Consider the following 15,933-nt stretch of genomic DNA (forward strand, 5'->3'; position numbering starts at 1 on the left):
TTGATGGGGACAGTGTAGAGGGAGCTTTACCCTGTATCTAACCCCGTGCTGTTCCTGTCCTGTGAGTGTTTGATGGGGACAGTGTAGAGGGAGCTTTACTCTGTATCTAACCCCGTGCTGTACCTGTCCTGGGAGTGTTTGATGGGGATAGTGTAGAGGGAGCTTTACTCTGTATCTAACCCCGTGCTGTACCTGTCCTGGGAGTGTTTGATGGGGACAGTGTAGAGGGAGCTTTACTCTGTATGTAACCCCGTGCTGTACCTGTCCTGGGAGTGTTTGATGGGGACAGTGTAGAGGGAGCTTTACTCTGGATCTAACCCCGTGCTGTACCTGTCCTGGGAGTGTTTGATGGGGACAGTGTAGAGGGAGCTTTACTCTGTATCTAACCCCGTGCTGTACCTGTCCTGGGAGTGTTTCATGGGGACAGTGTAGAGGGAGCTTTACTCTGTATCTAACCCCGTGCTGTACCTGTCCTGGGAGTGTTTGATGGGGACAGTGTAGAGAGAGCTTTACTCTGTATCTAACCCCGTGCTGTACCTGTCCTGGGAGTGTTTGATGGGGAATGAATGAATTAAATGAATATCGCTTATTGTCACAAGTAGGCTTCAAATGAAGTTACTGTGAAAAGCCCCTAGTCGCCACATTCCGGCGCCTGTTCGGGGAGGCTGGTATGGGAATTGAACCGTGCTGCTGGCCTGCCTTGGTCTGCTTTCAAAGCCAGCAATTTAGCCCTGTGCTAAACCAGCCGGTGTGTCCTGGGAGTGTTTAATGGGGACAGTGTAGAGGGAGCTTTACTCTGTATCTAACACCGTGCTGTACCTGTCCTGGGAGTGTTTGATGGGGACAGGGTAGAGGGAGCTTTACTCTCTATCAAACTCCGTGCTGTACCTGTTCTGGGAGTGTTTGATGGGGACAGTGTAGAGGGAGCTTTACTCTGTATCTAACCCCGTGCTGTACCTGTCCTGGGAGTGTTTGATGGGGACAGGGTAGAGGGAGCTTTACTCTCTATCAAACTCCGTGTTGTACCTGTTCTGGGAGTGTTTGATGGGGACAGTGTAGAGGGAGCTTTACTCTGTATCTAACCCCGTGCTGTACCTGTCCTGGGAGTGTTTGATGGGGACAGTGTAGAGGGAGCTTTACTCTGTATCTAACCCTGTGCTGTACCTGTCCTGCGAGTGTTTGATGGGGACAGTGTAGTGTGAGCTTTACTCTGTATCTAGCCCCATGCTGTACCTGTCCTGGGAGTGTTTGATGGGGACAGTGTAGAGGGAGCTTTACTCTGTATCTAACCCCGTGCTGTACCTGGCCTGGGAGTGTTTGGTGGGGAAAGTGTAGAGGGAGCTTTACTCTGTATCTAACCCTGTGCTGTACCTGTCCTGGGAGCGTTTGATGGGGAAAGTGTAGAGGGAACTTTACTCTGTATCTAACCCCGTGCTGTACCTGTCCTGGGAGTGTTTGATGGGGACAGAGTAGAGGGAGCTTTACTCTGTATCTAACCGTGTGCTGTACCTGTCCTGGGAGCGTTTGATGGGGAAAGTGTAGAGGGAGCTTTACTCTGTATCTAACCCTGCGCTGTACCTGTCCTGGGAATGTTTGATGGGGACAGTGTAGAGGGAGCTTTGCTCTGTATCTAACCCCGTGCTGTTCCTGTCCTGGGAGTGTTTGATGGGGACAATGTAGAGGGACCTTTACTCTGCATCTAACCCCGTGCTGTACCTGTCCTGGGAGTGTTTGATGGGAACAGTGTCGAGGGAGCTTTACTCTGTATCTAGCCCCGTGCTGTACCTGTCCTGGGAGTGTTTGATGGGAACAGTGTCGAGGGAGCTTTACTCTGTATCTAACCCCATGCTGCACCTGTCCTGGGTGTGTTTGATGGAGACAGTGTGGAGGGAGCTTTACTCTGTATCAAACCCCGTGCTGTACCTGTCCTGGGAGTGTTTGATGGGGACAATATAGAGGGACCCTTATTCTGTATCAAACCCCGTGCTGTATCTGTCCTGGGAGTGTTTGATGGGGACAGTGTAGAGGGAGCTTTACTCTGTATCTAACCCCGTGCTGTGCCTGTCCTGGGAGTGTTTGATGGGGACAGTGAAGAGGGAGCTTTACTCTGTATCTAACCCCGTGCTGTACCTGTCCTGGGAGTGTTTGATGGGGACAGAGTAGAGGGAGCTTTACTCTGTATCTAACCCCGTGCTGCACCTGTCCTGGGAGTGTTTGATGGGGACAGAGTAGAGGGAGCTTTACTCTGTATCTAACCCCGTGCTGCACCTGTCCTGGGAGTGTTTGATGGGGACAGTGTAGAGGGAGCTTTACTCTGTATCTAACCCCGTGCTGTACCTGTCCTGGGAGTGTTTGATGGAGACAGTGTAGAGGGAGGTTTACTCTGTATCTAACCCCGTGCTGTACCTGTCCTGGGAGTGTTTGATGGGGACAGTGTAGAGGGAGCATTACTCTGTATCTAACCCCGTGCTGCACCTGTCCTGGGAGTGTTTGATGGGACAGTGTAGAGGGAGCTTTACTCTGTATCTAACCCCGTGCTGCACCTGTCCTGGGAGTGTTTGATGGGACAGTGTAGAGGGAGCTTTACTCTGTATCTAACCCAGGGCTGTACCTGTCCTGGGAGTGTTTGATGGGGACAGAGTAGAGGGAGCTTTACTCTGTATCTAACCCCGTGCTGCACCTGTCCTGGGAGTGTTTGATGGGGACAGAGTAGAGGGAGCTTTACTCTGTATCTAACCCCGTGCTGCACCTGTCCTGGGAGTGTTTGATGGGGACAGTGTAGAGGGAGCTTTACTCTGTATCTAACCCCGTGCTGTACCTGTCCTGGGAGTGTTTGATGGAGACAGTGTAGAGGGAGGTTTACTCTGTATCTAACCCCGTGCTGTACCTGTCCTGGGAGTGTTTGATGGGGACAGTGTAGAGGGAGCATTACTCTGTATCTAACCCCGTGCTGCACCTGTCCTGGGAGTGTTTGATGGGACAGTGTAGAGGGAGCTTTACTCTGTATCTAACCCCGTGCTGCACCTGTCCTGGGAGTGTTTGATGGGACAGTGTAGAGGGAGCTTTACTCTGTATCTAACCCAGGGCTGTACCTGTCCTGGGAATTTTTGATGGGGACAGTGCAGAGGGAGCTTTACTCTGTACCTAACCCCGTGCTGTACCTGTCCTGGGAGTGTTTGGTGGGGACAGTGTAGAGGGAGATTTACTCTGTATCTAACCCCGTGCTGTACCTGTCCTGGGAGTGTTTGATGGGGACAGTGAAGAGGGAGCTTTACTCTGTATCTAACCCCGTGCTGTACCTGTCCTGGGAGTGTTTGATGGGGACAGTGTAGAGGTAGCTTTACTCTGTATCTAACCCTGTGCTGTACCTGTCCTGGGAGTGTTTGATGGGGACAGTGTAGAGGGAGCTTTACTCTGTATCTAACCCCGTGCTGTACCTGTCCTGGGAGTGTTTGATGGGCACAATGTAGAGGGAGTTGTACTCTGTATCTAACCCCGTGCTGTACCTGTCCTGGGAGTGTTTGATGGGGACAGTGTAGAGGGAGCTTTACTCTGTATCTAACCCCGTGCTGTACCTGTCCTGGGAGTGTTTGATGGGGACAGTGTAGAGGGAGCTTTACTCTGTATCTAACTCCGTGCTGTACCTGTCCTGGGAGTGTTTGATGGAGACAGTGTAGAGGGAGTTGTACTCTGTATCTAACCCCGTGCTGTGCCTGTCCTGGGAGTGTTTGATGGGGACAGTGTAGAGGGAGTTTACTCTGTATCTAACCCAGTGCTGGACCTGTCCTGGGAGTGTTTGATGGGGACAGTGTAGAGGGAGCTTTACTCTGTACCTAACCCCGTGCTGTACCTGTCCTGGGAGTGTTTGGTGGGGACAGTGTAGAGGGAGCTTTACTCTGTATCTAACCCTGTACTGTATCTGTCCTGCGAGTGTTTGATGGGGACAGTGTAGAGGTAGCTTTCCTCTGTATCTAACCGTGTGCTGTACCTGTCCTGGGAGTGTTTGATGGGGACAGTGTAGAGGGCGCTTTACTCTCTATCTAACCCTGTGCTGTACCTGTCCTGGGAGTGTTTGATGGAGACAGTATAGAGGGAGCTTTACTCTGTATCTATCCCCGTGCTGTACCTGTCCTGGGAGTGTTTGATGGAGACAGTGTAGAGGGAGCTTTACTCTGTATCTAACCCCATGCTGTACCTGTCCTGGGTGTGTTTGATGGAGACAGTGTGGAGGGAGCTTTACTCTGTATCAAACCCCGTGCTGTACCTGTCCTGGGAGTGTTTGATGGGGACAATATAGAGGGACCTTTATTCTGTATCAAACCCCGTGCTGTATCTGTCCTGGGAGTGTTTGATGGGGACAGTGTAGAGGGAGCTTTACTCTGTATCTAACCCCGTGCTGTGCCTGTCCTGGGAGTGTTTGATGGGGACAGTGTAGAGGGAGCTTTACTCTGGATCTAACCCCGTGCTGTACCTGTCCTGGGAGTGTTTGATGGGGACAGTGTAGAGGGAGCTTTACTCTGTATCTAACCCCGTGCTGTACCTGTCCTGGGAATGTTTGATGGGGACAGTGTCGAGGGAGCTTTACTCTGTATCTAACCCCGTGCTGTACCTGTCCTGGGAGTGTTTGATGGGGACAGTGTAGAGGGAGCTTTACCCTGTATCTAACCCCGTGCTGTTCCTGTCCTGTGAGTGTTTGATGGGGACAGTGTAGAGGGAGCTTTACTCTGTATCTAACCCCGTGCTGTACCTGTCCTGCGAGTGTTTGATGGGGATAGTGTAGAGGGAGCTTTACTCTGTATCTAACCCCGTGCTGTACCTGTCCTGGGAGTGTTTGATGGGGACAGTGTAGAGGGAGCTTTACTCTGTATGTAACCCCGTGCTGTACCTGTCCTGGGAGTGTTTGATGGGGACAGTGTAGAGGGAGCTTTACTCTGGATCTAACCCCGTGCTGTACCTGTCCTGGGAGTGTTTGATGGGGACAGTGTAGAGGGAGCTTTACTCTGTATCTAACCCCGTGCTGTACCTGTCCTGGGAGTGTTTCATGGGGACAGTGTAGAGGGAGCTTTACTCTGTATCTAACCCCGTGCTGTACCTGTCCTGGGAGTGTTTGATGGGGACAGTGTAGAGAGAGCTTTACTCTGTATCTAACCCCGTGCTGTACCTGTCCTGGGAGTGTTTGATGGGGAATGAATGAATTAAATGAATATCGCTTATTGTCACAAGTAGGCTTCAAATGAAGTTACTGTGAAAAGCCCCTAGTCGCCACATTCCGGCGCCTGTTCGGGCAGGCTGGTATGGGAATTGAACCGTGCTGCTGGCCTGCCTTGGTCTGCTTTCAAAGCCAGCAATTTAGCCCTGTGCTAAACCAGCCGGTGTGTCCTGGGAGTGTTTAATGGGGACAGTGTAGAGGGAGCTTTACTCTGTATCTAACCCCGTGCTGTACCTGTCCTGGGAGTGTTTGATGGGGACAGGGTAGAGGGAGCTTTACTCTCTATCAAACTCCGTGCTGTACCTGTTCTGGGAGTGTTTGATGGGGACAGTGTAGAGGGAGCTTTACTCTGTATCTAACCCCGTGCTGTACCTGTCCTGGGAGTGTTTGATGGGGACAGGGTAGAGGGAGCTTTACTCTCTATCAAACTCCGTGCTGTACCTGTTCTGGGAGTGTTTGATGGGGACAGTGTAGAGGGAGCTTTACTCTGTATCTAACCCCGTGCTGTACCTGTCCTGGGAGTGTTTGATGGGGACAGTGTAGAGGGAGCTTTACTCTGTATCTAACCCTGTGCTGTACCTGTCCCGCGAGTGTTTGATGGGGACAGTGTAGTATGAGCTTTACTCTGTATCTAGCCCCGTGCTGTACCTGTCCTGGGAGTGTTTGATGGGGACAGTGTAGAGGGAGCTTTACTCTGTATCTAACCCCGTGCTGTACCTGTCCTGGGAGTGTTTGATGGGGAATGAATGAATTAAATGAATATCGCTTATTGTCACAAGTAGGCTTCAAATGAAGTTACTGTGAAAAGCCCCTAGTCGCCACATTCCGGCGCCTGTTCGGGGAGGCTGGTATGGGAATTGAACCGTGCTGCTGGCCTGCCTTGGTCTGCTTTCAAAGTCAGCAATTTAGCCCTGTGCTAAACCAGCCGGTGTGTCCTGGGAGTGTTTAATGGGGACAGTGTAGAGGGAGCTTTACTCTGTATCTAACCCCGTGCTGTACCTGTCCTGGGAGTGTTTGATGGGGACAGGGTAGAGGGAGCTTTACTCTCTATCAAACTCCGTGCTGTACCTGTTCTGGGAGTGTTTGATGGGGACAGTGTAGAGGGAGCTTTACTCTGTATCTAACCCCGTGCTGTACCTGTCCTGGGAGTGTTTGATGGGGACAGGGTAGAGGGAGCTTTACTCTCTATCAAACTCCGTGCTGTACCTGTTCTGGGAGTGTTTGATGGGGACAGTGTAGAGGGAGCTTTACTCTGTATCTAACCCCGTGCTGTACCTGTCCTGGGAGTGTTTGATGGGGACAGTGTAGAGGGAGCTTTACTCTGTATCTAACCCTGTGCTGTACCTGTCCTGCGAGTGTTTGATGGGGACAGTGTCGTGTGAGCTTTACTCTGTATCTAGCCCCGTGCTGTACCTGTCCTGGGAGTGTTTGATGGGGACAGTGTAGAGGGAGCTTTACTCTGTATCTAACCCCGTGCTGTACCTGTCCTGGGAGTGTTTGATGGGGAATGAATGAATTAAATGAATATCGCTTATTGTCACAAGTAGGCTTCAAATGAAGTTACTGTGAAAAGCCCCTAGTCGCCACATTCCGGCGCCTGTTCGGGGAGGCTGGTATGGGAATTGAACCGTGCTGCTGGCCTGCCTTGGTCTGCTTTCAAAGTCAGCAATTTAGCCCTGTGCTAAACCAGCCGGTGTGTCCTGGGAGTGTTTAATGGGGACAGTGTAGAGGGAGCTTTACTCTGTATCTAACCCCGTGCTGTACCTGTCCTGGGAGTGTTTGATGGGGACAGGTTAGAGGGAGCTTTACTCTCTATCAAACTCCGTGCTGTACCTGTTCTGGGAGTGTTTGATGGGGACAGTGTAGAGGGAGCTTTACTCTGTATCTAACCCCGTGCTGTACCTGTCCTGCGAGTGTTTGATGGGGAAAGTGTAGTGTGAGCTTTACTCTGTATCTAGCCCCGTGCTGTACCTGTCCTGGGAGTGTTTGATGGGGACAGTGTAGAGGGAGCTTTACTCTCTATCTAACTCCGTGCTGTACCTGTCCTGGGAGTGTTTGATGGTGACAGTGTAGAGGGAGCTTTACTCTGTATCTAACCCCGTGCTGTACCTGTCCTGGGAGGGTTTGATTTCATAGAATTTCATAGAATTTCCAGTGCAGAAGGAGGCCATTCGGCCCATCGTGTCTGCACCGGTTCTTGGAAAGAGCACCCGACCCAGGTCAACACCGCCACCCTATCCCGATAACCCAGTAACCCCACCCAACACTAAGGGCAATTTATCATGGCCAATCCACCTAACCTGCACATCTTTGGACTGTGGGAGGAAACCGGAGCACCCGGAGGAAACCCACGCAGACACGGGGAGGATGTGCAGACTCCGCACAGACAGTGACCCAAGCCGGAATCGAACCTGGGACCCTGGAGCTGTGAAGCAATTGTGCTATCCACAATGCTACCGTGCTGCCCCTCGTGGACTCCACCATGGACTCCACTCTGGCCATTTGCGTCGAGGGGCTGCGTCGAGGTATCGAGGGGCTGCTTCGAGGTGTCGAGGGGCTGCTTCGAGGTGTCGAGGGGCTGCTTCGAGGGGGTGTGACGAGGGGCTGTTTCACTGTCTACTCTTCATGTGTTTTAGAAACTGGGCCTTCTTGCGCTGATCAATGAGGAGAGTCGGTTCCCAAAGGGCAGCGACTGTACTCTGCTGGAGAAACTCCACTCGCAGCATGGGGTGAGTGAGTCAGTGAGAGTGTGTGAGTGAGTGTGAGTGAGTGAGTGAGTGAGTGAGAATGAGCGTGTGAGTGTGTGAGTGTGAGTGAGTGAGTGAGTGTGAGTCAGTGACTGAGTGAGTGAGTGTGAGTGTGAGTGAGAGAGTGAGGGAGTGAGTGTGAGTGAGTGAGTGAGTGAGAATGAGCGTGTGAGTGTGTGAGTGTGAGTGAGTGAGTGAGTGTGAGTCAGTGACTGAGTGAGTGAGTGTGAGTGTGAGTGAGAGAGTGAGGGAGTGAGTGTGAGTGAGTGAGTGAGTGAGTGAGAATGAGCGTGTGAGTGTGTGAGTGTGAGTGAGTGAGTGAGTGTGAGTCAGTGACTGAGTGAGTGAGTGTGAGTGTGAGTGAGAGAGTGAGGGAGTGAGTGTGAGTGAGTGAGTGAGTGAGTGTGAGTGAGTGAGTGAGTGAGAGTGAGCGTGTGAGTGAGTGAGTGTGAGTCAGTGAGTGAGTGAGTGAGTGAGTGTGTGAGTGAGTGAGTGTGAGTGAGGGAGTGAGTGTGAGTGAGCGACTGAGTGTGTGAGTGAGTGTGTCAGTGAGAGTGTGTGTGAGTGAGTGAGTGAATGAGTGTGCGAGTGAGTGTGAGTGAGCGACTGAGTGAGTGTGTCAGTGAGAGTGTGTGTGTGTGTGAGAGTGTGTGTGAGTGAGCGAGTGAGTGAGGGAGAGTGTGAGTGAGTGTGTGAGTGAGTGAGTGTGAGTGTGTCAGTGTGAGTGAGTGTGAGTGAGGGAGTGTGAGTGAGCGACTGAGTGAGTGAGAGTGTGAGTGAGTGTGTGAGTGAGTGTGAGTGAGTGAGTGTGAGTGAATGAGTGAGTGTGTGAGTGAGTGAGTGTGTGAGTGAGTGAGTGAGTGTGAGTGAGTGAGTGAGTGAGTGTGAGTGAGTGAGGGTGAGTGAATGAGTGAGTGTGTGAGTGAGTGAGTGTGTGAGTGAGTGAGTGTGAGTGAGTGACTGAGTGCGTGAGTGAGTGAGTGGGTGAGCGAGTGACTGAGCGAGTGTGGGTGTGTGAGTGAGTGTGTGAGTGAGTGTGTGAATGAGTGAGTGTGATGAGCGACTGAGTGAGCGAAAGTGTGAGTGAGTGTGTTAGTGAGCGAGAGTGTGTTAGAGTGTGTGTGAGAGTGTGTTTGAGTGAGCGAGTGAGTGAGTGTGAGTGAGTGAGTGTGTGAGTGAGTGAGTGAGTGTGAGTGTGAGTGTGTCAGTGAGAGTGTGAGTGAGTGTGAGTGAGCGACTGAGTGAGTGAGAGTGTGAGTGAGTGTGTGAGTGAGTGACTGAGTGAGTGAGAGTGTGAGTGACTGAGTGAGTGAGTGAGTGTGAGTGAGTGAGTGTGAGTGAATGAGTGTGTGAGTGAGTGACTGAGTGTGTGAGTGAGTGAGTGAGTGACTGAGTGTGTGAGTGAGTGAGAGTGTGAGTGCGTCAGTGAGTGTGTGAGTGAGTGAGTGAGAGTGTGAATGAGTGTGTGCGTGAGTGAGTGTGAGTGAGCGACTGAGTGAGAGTGAGTGAGTGAGTGTGTGAGTGAGTGAGTGAGTGTGAGTGAGTGAGTGAGTGTGAGTGAGTGAGTGAGTGAGTGAGAGTGAGTGAGTGAGTGAGTGTGAGTGAGTGAGTGAGTGTGAGTGAGTGAGTGAGTGTGAGTGAGTGTGAGTGAGTGAGTGAGTGAGTGAGAGTGAGTGAGTGAGTGAGTGAGTGAGAGTGAGTGAGTGAGTGAGGGAGTGAGTGTGAGTGAGAGTGAGTGAGTGAGAGTGAGTGTGTGTGAGTGAGTGAGTGAGAGTGAGTGAGTGAGTGAGTGTGAGTGAGTGAGTGAGTGAGAGTGAGTGAGTGAGCGAGTGTGAGTGAGTGAGTGAGAGTGAGTGAGTGAGTGTGAGTGTGAGTGAGTGTGAGTGAGTGTGAGTGAGAGAGTGAGTGTGTGTGAGTGAGTGAGTGAGAGTGAGTGAGTGAGTGAGTGTGAGTGAGTGAGTGAGTGAGAGTGAGTGAGTGAGAGTGAGTGAGTGTGAGTGAGCGACTGAGTGAGTGAGAGTGTGGGTGAGTGAGTGTGAGTGGGCGACTGACTGAGTGAGTGAGTGAGTGAGTGTGAGTGAGTGAGTGAGTGAGTGTGAGTGAGTGTGAGTGAGTGAGTGAGTGTGAGTGAGTGAGTGAGAGTGAGTGTGAGTGAGTGAGTGAGTGTGAGTGAGTGAGTGAGAGTGAGTGTGAGTGAGTGAGAGTGAGTGAGTGAGTGAGTGTGAGTGAGCGACTGAGTGAGTGAGAGTGTGGGTGAGTGAGTGTGAGTGAGTGAGTGAGAGTGAGTGAGTGAGTGAGAGTGAGTGAGTGAGTGAGTGAGTGTGAGTGAGTGAGTGAGAGTGAGTGAGTGAGAGTGAGTGTGAGTGAGGGTGTGTGAGTCAGTGAGTGAGTGAGTGTGTGAGTGAGTCAGTGAGTGAGAGAGTGAGGGGGTGAGTGAGAGTGAGCGACTGAGTGTGTGAGTGAGTGTGTGAGTGAGAGTGTGAGTGTGTCAGTGAGAGTGTGAGTGAGTGTGAGTGAGCGATTGAGTGAGTGAGAGTGTGAGTGAGTGACTGAGTGAGTGAGAGTGTGAGTGACTGAGTGAGTGAGTGAGTGTGAGTGAGTGAGTGTGAGTGAATGAGTGTGTGAGTGAGTGACTGAGTGTGTGAGTGAGTGAGTGAGTGACTGAGTGTGTGAGTGAGTGAGAGTGTGAGTGCGTCAGTGGGTGTGAGTGAGTGAGTGAGAGTGTGAATGAGTGTGTGCGTGAGTGAGTGTGAGTGAGCGACTGAGTGAGTGAGAGTGTGGGTGAGTGAGTGTGAGTGAGTGAGTGAGTGAGAGTGAGTGAGTGAGAGTGAGTGTGAGTGAGTGAGTGAGTGAGAGTGAGTGAGTGAGAGTGAGTGAGTGAGTGAGAGTGAGTGAGTGAGTGTGAGTGAGTGAGTGAGAGTGTGAGTGAGTGAGTGAGTGAGAGTGAGTGAGAGTGAGTGAGTGGAGTGTGAGTGAGTGAGTGAGTGAGAGTGAGTGTGAGTGAGTGAGTGAGTGAGTGTGAGTGAGTGAGTGATTGTGAGTGAGTGAGTGAGTGAGTGAGAGTGAGTGTGAGTGAGTGAGTGAGTGTGAGTGAGTGAGTGAGTGAGTGTGAGTGAGTGAGTGAGTGTGAGTGAGAGTGAGTGAGTGAGTGTGAGTGAGAGTGAGTGAGTGAGTGAGTGAGTGTGAGTGAGTGAGTGAGTGAGAGTGTGAGTGAGTGAGTGAGTGTGAGTGAATGAGTGTGTGAGTGAGTGACTGAGTGTGTGAGTGAGTGAGTGAGTGACTGAGTGTGTGAGTGAGTGAGAGTGTGAGTGAGTGAGTGAGTGAGAGTGAGTGAGAGTGAGTGAGTGAGTGAGAGTGAGTGAGTGAGTGTGAGTGAGTGAGTGAGGAGAGTGTGGGTGAGTGAGTGTGAGTGAGTGAGTGAGGTGAGTGAGTGAGTGAGTGAGAGTGTGGGTGAGTGAGTGAGAGTGAGTGAGTGTGAGTGAGCGACTGAGTGAGTGAGTGAGTGAGAGTGAGTGAGTGAGTGAGCGAGTGAGTGAGTGTGAGTGAGTGAGTGACTGAGGCAGGTTCAAGGTCACCTGGGAACTAACTGCCTCTTCCCTCCACCCTTCCTCCCCCTCCACCCCCTCACTCCCTCCACACCCTCACTCCCTCTACCCCCTCATTCCCTCTACCCCCTCCACCCCCTCACTCCCTCCACCCCCTCAATCCCTCCACCCCCTCACTCCATCACACCCTCCCCCTCACTCCCTCCACCCCATCACTCCCTCCACTCCCTCACCACCTCACTCCCTCCACCCCGTCACACCCACCACTCCCTCACTCCCTCCACCCCCTCCACCCCCTCTCACCCACCACCCCCTCAATCCCTCCACCCCCTCACTCCCTCACCCCCTCAATCCCTCCACCCCCTCACTCCCTCCACCCCCTCAATCCCTCCACCCCCTCACTCCATCACACCCCTCCCCCTCACTCCCTCCACCCCATCACTCCCTCCACTCCCTCACCACCTCACTCCCTCCACCCCGTCACACCCCCTCACTCCATCACTCCCTCCCCCTCACTCCCTCCACCCCGTCACACCCACCACCTCTCACGCCCTCCACCCCTCACTCCCTCCACCCCGTCACTCCCTCACTCCCCCCTCACCCCTCCACCCCCTCACTACCTCCACCCCGTCACACCCATCACTCCCTCACTCCCTCCACCCCCTCTCACCCACCACCCCCTCACTCCCTCCACCCCCTCACTCCCTCACCCCCTCACTCCCTCACCCCCTCCCTCCCTCCACTAAACCCTCACACCCACCACCCCCTCACTCCCTCACTCACTCCACCCCCTCACTCCCTCACCCCCTCACTCCCTCCACACCCTCACTCCCTCCACCCCCTCACTCCCTCCACCCCCTCACTCCCTCACCCCCTCACTCCCTCCGCCCCCTCACACCCACCACCCCCTCACACCCACCACCCCCTCACTCCCTCACTCACTCCACCACCTCACTCCCTCCAACCCCTCACTCACTCGCCCCCTCCACACCCTCAGCCCTGCCACCCCCTCACTCCTTCCACCCCGTCACTCCCTCCACCCCCTCACTCCCTCCACCCCCTCACTCACTCCACCCCCTCACTCCTTCACTCCCTCCACCAACTCACTCCCTCACCCCTTCCACCCCCTCACTCCCTCCACCCCCGCACTCCCTCACTCCTTCCACCCCCTCACTCCCTCCACACCCTCACACCCATCACACCCTCACTCCTTCACTTCCTCCCCCCTCACTCCCTCAACCCACTCCCTCCCTCCAACCTCGCACTCCCTCCACCCCCTCACTCCCTCCACCCCCTCACCCCCCTCACTCCCTCCACCCCCTCACTCCCTCCACCCCCTCACTCATCCACTCACTCCACCCCCTCACTCCCTCCACCCCCTCACTCCCTCACTCCCCCCTCACTCCCTCCACCCGCTCACTCACTCCACCCCCTCACTCCCTCACTCCCCCCTCACTCCCTCCACCCGCTGACTCCCTCCACCCCCTCACTCCCTCCACCCTCTCACTCCCTCCACCCCCTCAATCCCTCCACCCCCTCACCAATTCACTCCCTCCACCCCCTCACTCCATCACTCCCTCCACCCCCTCACTCCCTCACTCCCCCCTCACTCCCTTCACCCCTTCACTCCCTCCAACCCCTCACTCCCTCCACCCCCTCACTCCCTCCACCCCCTCACACCCACCACCACCTCACACCCTCACCCCCACTACCCCCTCACTCCCTCACTCCCTCCACCCCTCACTTCCTCCACCCCCTCACTCCCTCCACCTCCTCACTCCCTCCACCCCCTCACTCCCTCCACACCCTCATTCCCTCCACCCGCTCACTCCCTCCACCCCCTCACTCCCTCCACCCCCTCACCCCCTCACTCCCTCCACCCCCTCACTCCCTCCACCCCTGACTCCCTCCACCCCCTCACTCCCTCACACCCTCCACCCCTCACTCCCTCCGCCCCCTCACTCCCTCCGCCACCTCACACCCTCCGCCCCCTCACACCCTCCACCCTTCACTCCCTCCACTCAATCACTCCCTCCACCTCCTCCACCCCCTCACTCCCTCCACCCCGTCACACCCATCACTCCCTCACTCCCTCCACCCCCTCCACCCCCTCTCACCCACCACCCCCTCACTCCCTCCACCCCCTCACTCCCTCACCCCCTCACTCCCTCACCCCCTCACTCCCTCACCCCCTCACTCCCTCCGCCCCCTCACACCCACCACCCCCTCACTCCCTCACTCACTCCACCCCCTCACACCCACCACCCCCACACTCCCTCACCCCCTCACTCCCTCACCCCCTCCCTCCCTCCACTAAACCCTCACACCCACCACCACCTCACTCCCTCACTCACTCCACCCCCTCACTCCCTCACTCCCTCCACCTCTCACTCCCTCCGCCCCCTCACTCCCGCCACCCCCTCACTCCCGCCACCCCCCTCACTCCCTCCACCCCCTCACTCCCTCCACTCCCCCCACCTTTCACTCCCTCCACCCATTACTCCCTCACTCCCTCCACCCCTCACGCTCTCCACCCCCTCAGTCCCTCCTCCCCTCACTCCCTCCACCCCTCATTCCCTCCACCCCCTCAGTCCCTCCACCCACTCACTCCCTCCACCCCCTCACTCCCTCCACTCCCCCCACCCCTCACTCCCTCCACCCCTCACTCCCTCCACCCCTCACTCCCTCCACCCCCTCAGTCCGTCCACCCCCTCACTCCCTCACCCCCTCACTCCCTCCACTCCCTCCAACCGTCACTCCCTCCACCCCTCACTCTATCCACCCCTCACTCCGTCCAACCCTCACTCCCTCCACCCCCTCACCACCTCACTCCCTCCACCCCTCACTCCCTCCACCCCTCACTCCCTCCACCCCTCACTCCCTCCACCCCCTCACTCCCTCCACCCCCTCACCCCCTCACTCCCTCCACCCCCCTCACTCCCTCCACCCCTCACTCCCTCCACCCCCTCACTCCCTCACACCCTCCACCCCTCACTCCCTCCACCCCCTCACTCCCTTACTCCCTCCACCCCTCACTCCCTCCGCCACCTCACTCCCTCCGCCCCCTCACACCCTCCACCCTTCACTCCCTCCACTCCCTCACTCCCTCCACCCCCTCACTCCCTCCACCCCCTCACTCCCTCCACCCCCTCACTCCTTCCACCCCCTCACTCCCGCCACCCCGTCATTCCCTCCACCCCCTCACTCCCTCCACCCGCTCACTCCCTCCACCCCTTACTCCCTCCACCCCCTCACTCCCTCCACCTCTCACTCCCTCCACCCCCTCACTCCCTCCACCCCCTCACTCCCTCCACCCCCTCACTCCCTCCACCCCCTCACTCCCGCCACCCCCTCACTCCCGCCACCCCCTCACTCCCTCCACCCCCTCACTCCCTCCACTCCCCCCACCTCTCACTCCCTCCACCCATTACTCCCTCACTCCCTCCACCCCTCACGCTCTCCACCCTCTCACTCCCTCCACCCCCTCACTCCCTCCTCCCCTCACTCCCTCCACCCCTCATTCCCTCCACCCCCTCAGTCCCTCCACCCCCTCACTCCCTCCACCCCTCACTCCCTCCACCCCTCACTCCCTCCACCCCCTCAGTCCGTCCACCCCCTCACTCCCTCCACCCCCTCACTCCCTCAGTCCCTCCACCCTCTCACTCCCTCACCCCCTCACTCCCTCCACTCCCTCCACCCCTCACTCTATCCACCCCTCACTCCCTCCAACCCTCACTCCCTCCACCCCCTCATCACCTCACTCCCTCCACCCCTCACTCCCTCCACCCCTCACTCCCTCCACCCCTCACTCCTTCCATCCCCTCACTCCCTCACCCCCTCCACCCCCTCACTCGTCACACCCCCTCACTCCCTCCACCCCCTCACTCCCTCCACCCCCTCACTCCCTCCACTCCCTCCATCCCCTCCCACCAACCACCCCCTCACCCCCTCACTCCCTCCACTCCCTCCAACCCTCACTCCCTCCACCCCTCACTCTATCCACCCCTCACTCCCTCCAACCCTCACTCCCTCCACCCCCTCACCACCTCACTCCCTCCACCCCTCACTCCCTCCACCCCTCACTCCCTCCACCCCTCACTCCTTCCATCCCCTCACTCCCTCACCCCCTCCACCCTCTCACTCGTCACACTCCCTCACTCCCTCCACCCCCTCACTCCCTCCACCCCCTCACTCCCTCCACCCCCTCACTCCCTCCACTCCCTCCACCCCTCACTCCCTCCATCCCCTCCCACCAACCACCCCCTCACCACCTCACTCCCTCCACCCGCTCACTCCCTCCACCCCCTCACTCCCTCACTCCCTCCACCCCTCACTCCCTCCACCCCCTCACTTCCTCCACTCGCTACACCCCTCACTCCCTCCACCCCCTCCCACCAACCACCCGCTCACTCCCTCACTCCCTTCTCCCTCT

The 15,933-nt window shown here is 56.0% G+C and overlaps 1 protein-coding gene across 1 annotated transcript in view; it reads left to right on the plus strand.

Moving 5' to 3' along the window:
* Positions 1-15,933, plus strand: part of LOC140385688 (unconventional myosin-X-like) — a 706,039-nt gene that overhangs the window by 358,916 nt on the left and 331,190 nt on the right. The window contains exon 15 of the mRNA XM_072468099.1: positions 7,846-7,938. Coding sequence (XP_072324200.1) covers positions 7,846-7,938 — 93 coding nt within the window. The remainder of the gene's footprint in view (positions 1-7,845; positions 7,939-15,933) is intronic.

This window comes from Scyliorhinus torazame, chromosome 2 (assembly GCF_047496885.1).
Source record: "Scyliorhinus torazame isolate Kashiwa2021f chromosome 2, sScyTor2.1, whole genome shotgun sequence".
NCBI lineage: Eukaryota > Metazoa > Chordata > Chondrichthyes > Carcharhiniformes > Scyliorhinidae > Scyliorhinus > Scyliorhinus torazame.